The sequence below is a fragment of the Limulus polyphemus genome, unplaced genomic scaffold, assembly GCF_000517525.1.
Source record: "Limulus polyphemus unplaced genomic scaffold, Limulus_polyphemus-2.1.2 Scaffold195, whole genome shotgun sequence".
Lineage (NCBI taxonomy): Eukaryota > Metazoa > Arthropoda > Merostomata > Xiphosura > Limulidae > Limulus > Limulus polyphemus.
Genome location: NW_013665805.1, coordinates 629212 through 636762, shown reverse-complemented (window position 1 = coordinate 636762; position 7551 = coordinate 629212). Strand labels below are relative to the sequence as shown.

General features: G+C 33.4%; 1 protein-coding gene across 5 annotated transcripts in view; it reads right to left on the bottom strand.

The window, feature by feature from the left end:
* The window catches only part of LOC106478277 (ELAV-like protein 4), an 88729-nt gene that overhangs the window by 5759 nt on the left and 75419 nt on the right, over positions 1-7551 (bottom strand). For 2 of the 5 annotated variants that reach the window (XM_022381854.1, XM_022381851.1), the window contains exons 4-6: positions 6135-6241; positions 2436-2589; positions 1825-2077 (exon numbers count right to left, since the gene is read on the bottom strand). In XM_022381854.1, the coding sequence (XP_022237562.1) occupies positions 1825-2077; positions 2436-2589; positions 6135-6241 (514 nt within the window). The remainder of the gene's footprint in view (positions 1-1824; positions 2078-2435; positions 2590-6134; positions 6242-7551) is intronic. The other 3 variants (XM_022381852.1, XM_013938808.2, XM_022381853.1) reach the window with 3 other exon arrangements.

Below are 7551 nucleotides of genomic sequence, written 5' to 3'. Positions count from 1 at the left end.
TTTTTTTTTTTTTTTGTTTTTATTTACGGTATATTCTTATTTTGATTTTTTGATCTCTTTTGTGTTTAGAACAATATATACTAATTTTTAAAGTATCAAATTGAATTTTTGTTCAATAAAGATCTTTCAAATGCGACTGTAGCTTTTTTCCCCAAAAACTTTGTCTTCAAAATAAGGGTGCGTCTTATATTCCGAAAAATACGGTAATTCATAAAGTGATATCTAGGTTCTATAGAAACATAGAAACCACATATATAATGCTCACAACTTAGTGAAATGTCATAAATTGGATTAACGCACTCAATGAAATGCCTTAATTTTGTTAGGAATTAGAATTTAATTTTATATCTCTTATATAACGCAATTAAAAATCGTAAATACACTTGTTTCCTATATCCTGTGTTCCACGTTTTATTCTACTGTTATACAAAAAAATGAAAGTGTCTTCATTTTGGACAATGAGTTGGTTTGAGAAGTAATTATTTAACCAATCAGAACACAGTTCTCAACAGTAACTCGTTAAAAACCTACTCTGGTTGACTTTACATAATTACAAATGTATTGGATTTCGAATTATGATAAAATATAAAGCAGATAAATAGTCAATATAATTTTTCTTAACAACATTAATGATGTGTTACTACTAGAGTAAACAAGAGGGAATCCTCAATGGCCGTGACACCTGAAATTCTGTTAGGCAGGATTAGTGTAAATTAATCTGAGAGACCTTTTTTCCCCCTTTTTATTGGCTATATTTTTGTGCGCCAGTAGTACCAAGCGTGGGGCGCGCGTATACCCGATTCCATTTTATTACTCATCAGAATATCTATCACCTTACCCTTAAATTGAAATTATTTTAGGCAGGATTTGAATAAATTAATTTACGAGACCTTGGGCGTGATCAAATATATCAATCGAAATGGTTTGACCTCCTGAGTCCAAAACTGTCAAGAGATGAAGGAGGTACGAGCTAAAAATGTGTACTTGAAAGAAAAAAAGAAAAAAAACATTCTAAGAGCCGCTTTGCCGCGGCTAAAAAGTATAAATAATAATAAAAAATGATCCTTATTATGTTTAATTCTAAAAATTTAATTTATGAATTTCAATATTTACATAACTTAAGGTGTTTAACACTAAACATCCGTAGCACTAATGGGAATTCGAAATATTCTAACTTACCAGCAAGGAAGAGTTTACATTATATGTTCGAGTTTCACTTAAATTATAAATTATATTATTAAATGTAATACCTCCAACTTCATTACTGGAAACTAACTTCCAAAAGATAAATAATAATAGTATAAATTGGCGATTCAGCAGAATTATTCGACATCCTCTAATCGCAATCATTTCAAATAAATAAAAATGTCATTCCTTGTCGAGCTGAAATGCAAATGAACATGAATAATCACAGTCACAAAACAATATAATTCAAGACAAAAAAAATAAAGCAAAAAATGAAATCAAAATATAAAGAAAAAACGATCGATCTCCAAGCATGGTTAAATACTGGCGAAAACCCAGGGTTTTAGGGTAGGCCTGGCTCGGTAGTAAATCGAAGAAGTTCCTTTAATTATCTGTTTACATTTCATTGAAGAAGTTTCCAATTTTGTACTACAGCAAAGGTTGGTGTGTTAAGTTTTTGAATTCAACAATCATGAACCCAAATGCCCAGAAGTTAGATAGTAGAAGAAATCATACATTGGCCTAACAATGACTGAAACATAATTTTGAACGAATTATAAGATGAAACTTAAAGGATGAAGCGAATGAACTAAACGTCTGCGAAAGAAATGACCACTAGGCACCGCTAGACACCCGTACCTGGAGATCGGCGACAGAGGAATGTACCTGAAGCGGTTAGCTGGATGGTGGATAGGTCCAGGAAACGGACGCTGTGGTGACAGGTAGGCAGCCAGAGGCGCTAGCGCCTTTGCATTGTTGCTTGGATTGTTTGCAAACTTCACTGTGATTGGTTCACTGCTGCCATCTGGAATAGTGTTGTGCAGGTGTTTTATAGCTCGCTCAGCTTCTATTCGTTGATCGAAACGTACAAATCCGACACCTTTAGACAATCCTGCAAAATTAGCCATAAGAGATTAACTATTAGAGGATAGAAATTAGCTATTTTACCCTATTTTGGTTAGTTTTAGCACGTGTAGCATGCCAAGTTAATCTTGAAAAACATCTTGCACGTTTAACTGTAAGATTCATTATTTTTACACCTTAGTTGTTTTTTTTTTTTTTTTTTTACTTTTTGTACATTAACTTTCTACTCATTACACATACAGAGAATACGATAAATACGTACAACTGTTTTAACGTTGAATAACTTAACCTTCTCTGATACCATTTTCTTTTTACCAATTATGTTGTGTACTACACAACTGAGTATACAAAGATTAAGAATATTTTTCACGTATCCAAATCTTCACCTTTCACGTTATCACAGAGGATTCTGGAAGTGATAATGCGACCATAAGGAGCAAAGAGATTCTCCAATTCCTGCTGAGTCATTGACTTTGGTAACCCACTAACGTAGAGATTAGCGCCCTTGATGGCCTCGCTGCTTGGTCTGGCATAAGAAACCTGAAACATTAGATCACATATTCAGCACTGATCAAGAATGATCAAACATGCGAGCTATCAAATAAAAAAGGTCATGTTCCTCTAAATGATCTTCTTAGAACTTGATATTACAAAGGACATTTAGTTGGATGTAATGCATCAAGTTTTATTTATATTGCAATTTGCCCTAGGTTAGGCTTAACATTTCATAGATTGACCGAATATTAATTTTAAAGTTCGAAAAATCATAAAAGATTAGATTATAAAACTAAAAATCAAACTAAAATAAACGTTTTGTTTAAATCGTGAAAAGAAACGAAATGTAAACAAAAAAATAATGCGAATTTCTACTTATTCTGACCACAAGTTACTTTACCATCAATATAGTTAAAATGGTGACTTCAATGTAACAAAATACTTTTTTACTTTGTTTCAATAACTTTAGAAGTCTAATGTGAATTCAATTTATTGAATGAGCGAATTCAGTGGCACCATACAAGTCACTAAGTTATTTTCAAAGGAATTAAGCAAATCAAGACACAAGATAGTGTGTCGTGTGGCCAAAACAACCTGCTGTAGGATCCACCGAGTTATTAACAAGAATGATAGTTTAGCGATTTTCCACCTTCTGTGTCTTGGACTGTGGTAATCCAAACTATCACATATTGCACTCTTACTTCACATACGAAGTTTCAAGGCAATCCATTAAGAAATACCTGATATATAACATCTCCAACTTTGATTGAGTTTCTAACTTTTTTTCTCTCTTTTTCTAGCACCAAAAGTACGGAAACTTTATTTTATACAAAAACGTACTTAATTTGTATGGATATTTTTCAAATTTGGTACACTGATAGATCTTTTCAACCTACAATTAGGAGTCTCATTTGGTGTAAATACAAACCATACGGGCAAAGTCATTCAACAAAAACCGCTCACATTTGACGAAAAATTTTCCCATGTCTACGCAAAAAGGCACGTGAATTATCAGTCTAACGTTTTTACTACAACTTCACCTAAGAGTACAAGTGGTCCGTTTTAGTTTTTAGTCATTCGGATTAACACAGCTGAGTTAAAGCAGCAAAACTATGAGGTGAAAGGATGTACAGATACATATGTATTGGTTAAGTCATGCAAACTAGCTTAGCAGTTTCTAGCTCAAATTTTCAAAAGAATCATACATGTGGACGGCTATTATTGATTATTCATTGCCAATTTTTCAGCACAAATTTACTAAATTTTATGAATTTTTTTCTAATTAGAGAGTGTTTAACGTCACGTGATATTGGCTTAAGCAATTAGCATAAATAATGATGTTTGATACGGCTGTACCGTTTGCATAGGGTGATGACAAGAAACTGTTAATCTAACTTACATGGCGTTACTATAAAGGAAGCTATTACTAACAGTTTTAGAGAGGAAAACTACCACCATATATTTTAAAGAACCTGGTTGGTTCTGGAGAGTAAAAGTCCGTTCCAAATAATAGGGTTGTGATACTAAAGGTAATGTGGGTTACTATCGGGTGTCACTTTCTTACTTGCTGTGGTTTGTTGGTGTGTATTGACAAAAAGTCATGATATCTGATCAAAAACACCTTAGGTATGAAAAAATATATATACAGAAAATAAAAGAAATAAAAGTATTGAGTGTGCGACTTTAAGGAATGAAATCAAATTGGCGGCCAAACTGTTAGTTACACTTATAGCATTGATAAGAATTTTACAGCAAATATTCATTCATTAGTTAGCTAGGCCTCGTATTTTGTTTTACCCACCATCATGCTCCAAGTTGAACAAAAAACGCGGTCTGGCTAACTAATGAATGAATATTTGCTGTAAAATTCTCATCAATGCTACAAGTGTAACTAACAGTTTGGCCACCAATTCCGATCCTTAAAATAAGAGATAAGACTAATATTTATTTTATTTTTTTTACACCAAGAAAATATGTTACAGCTAGTATCTTAACCTCAAGGGACAACTTCGCATTCAAAAGTAACAAAATATTTAACTATTATTAAGAGTTGGCGGCACTACGAAAACATCACAAGCCACGCACGTTCTTTATATTTAAGGCCACCTTCCTTTGATTGTAAAATTATCCTACAGTATCCGAAACCAAAACTTAAATTGGCATTTTCCCACTCAAAAAAAATATATAAATAAACGTTTAGGATATGTTATAACAGTCTTAGCACGACCATGAAAGCTTTAATTTTTCAAATACTCTAAAAACGAACCCTCTTAACTCACCCGTTCTTCAAGTAAAGAACATGTTATTTTGAGCGAGATTTCAAACTACATAACACTTCGAGTATCGATTTCAATTGGAAAAAAATTAGTCGTTTTCATAAACGGTCGCCTTTCTAGAAAAGTTGATTCGTATTATCAAAATTTTTCCAATTCTGACCCAGAATTTAAAGATCCAAAAGTTGTAAAATGTGCGTGTAGCGTGAAATTAGTTTCAACGTCAGGAGGACCGATATAATAACGCTTATGTTACGTCTTTCTTTTTTTTCTTTTTTTTTTTTTGTTTGTTTGTAATGTAGCATATTTACGACTTTATTAAAACCTATATGTTTTTCTCGTCATTCCCTATCTTATTATACGTTAGAACGAAAATAACGCAAGTGATCGAAAGTGAAGTTAAAGGCACATTGGCCATCTGTTAAGCCTAACGTAAATATTTAGTATGCACAATATGCCGAGCTACACAGATGTTTAATACATTTATATCTGTACATCAATCACAAATAGCGAGTAGAAAAGTTTAGTTTCTCTGCTTCTGATGAACACTAACCGTAGTGTAATCAGGACTTCTGTACCGCTATAGTAATATTGGGCATGGGTTTCCAAACTTTCTCAGCACAAGGTCTCCCAGAAAATTCCGCAACCTGACCGATCTCCCACCCCCAGTGAATCAACAGATATAGAGTATCTTAACAGTAACGTGCAGCTTGGGTATTTATTATTAAATATATTGCGTAGCTTAGTCAGTTGCTAGTCCCCCTTCTCCCCGACACTACTCACGGATCGGAGTTTGCCCCCCCCCCCGACTTAGAATATTAAATAGCAGTATTTCAAAGCTAGCATCAAAAAGTTTCTTACAGGTGAATCATGGGAAGTCGTATGGTTTGGTGATTAGGTTTTTGCATCAAATATTTGAATTTCTCGTGGTTAAAGTAGCTACGGTTGTTTAGGATTTTATTATTATCTGCATCAAACATTAAAAGTTGTTTCACCAAGTGTCTGCTGTATACCGACAAAAAAAAGGAGTGCAGGATCCACAACCAGGGTCACTTTCTCACAAACTCCCACAACAACAACAAAAGAGTTTCAATTAACTCCTTCCCAAAATACACAGATTATCGCATACCCAATCCTTCGGTTAGCATTTTTAGAGGCCCAATCTTCCGTGTTGGACACTAAAACCGTGCATTCCTTCTGAGAACAAGCCTTCGAAACGTCCAAGCATTTCGATTTTGTAAGTAAGTACTCGATATTCCTCTAAAACGCAAGCACAACAATACTTCTTTTTGGTGCAACAAACAGAATATTTCTTACCTTAATTATTTTGTTTTGAAGTCTAAGTCCATTTAGTGTGTTGATTGCCTTTTCAGCGTCTTCCGGACGAACGTAGTTAACGAACCCATAGCCCAGACTTTGACCTACTAATCAAAAAAAGATTTAACATATATACGTGCATATCAAATCTAAGAGTACAGCTCACCTCCCACGCACACACACACACACACACACACACAATACCACTCTGCAAGATTAAGAATTAGATTTTCTTGAGAATTGAACAAACAAATCTCTCAGAATAATACGAATCCACCTGAATTGATCTCTAGAAACTTCTGTGGTAGTAGTAAACTTCTGCAATATTGCGTTCAGTTCATCTAGTAGCTTGTGTTCAGATTAAGATGTTCAGAGAAAAACAGTTCTCCATTTCTCAAAGTTTAAAATCTTCAGTTCTTTTGTCGCAACACATCGCCCAACATACTTTTTTCTTTATTTTTTTAAATACATCATTCTATATATGATAGTGCGCGACTATTGCGTTACTACGATTCTCATAGTTCTGACTTCACTTTTTCGAAATTGTGTCGTTAATACCATAAAAATGTCATTTAGCACAGATTACGGCTCGCGTTTTGTAGCATTTGTAATTTTGCGGTTCTCAAATCGTTGTGTATTAAATCTTCCAAGTTAGTGGTACGTGTAGCAAATACTAAGTTTCGGACATAAACCCAAAAGAAAAGATTCAGTGATACAAGATCAGGAAAAGTTAAAAGATCCCCAAACAACATGGCCACTTCAACACATTCTTAGAAAGTTAATATATCCTGATCAATCATTGTTACAAAAATACTTAGTGGGACACAAACTAATTTAGAAATATGTCGATGGTGTTGGCAAAATTTTTATTACCCGATACTTAGCATTTAGTTTTTAATTTCTAGAAGTCACTTTGCTGTTACTTCTTTTCAACAATTCGTATAACAAACGTCTACATTTAGTTTCTAGTAGGGGTGTAGCGACACAAGTATCATATCGTGAAACTGTGATACGACTGTATCAATACATCGTCCTATAAGATACGATTTATGCATCTTCACGAAATTTGGCAAGCTTTCAGTAAACGTTACAAGTATTTTGCACAGAAAAAAAATAAAAATTTCTAATAAGTATTTTTGCTAAAAATTAAGGTTTTAATTGTAACTAATTTGTTATTATATATTTATTTTATTATCGACGTTTGTTTAGATTACATTTATATTTTAAACATGCATAGCTTATCGTGTTAAATATGTATTGCAAAAGTCCCGCCTATTCTCCAAAATTGTAGAAGATTCTCGAGAGTAAGAATCAGCAATATATACATACATACATACATATACATACATACATACATACATACATATATATATATATATATACATATACACACACACACACACACACACACACACAC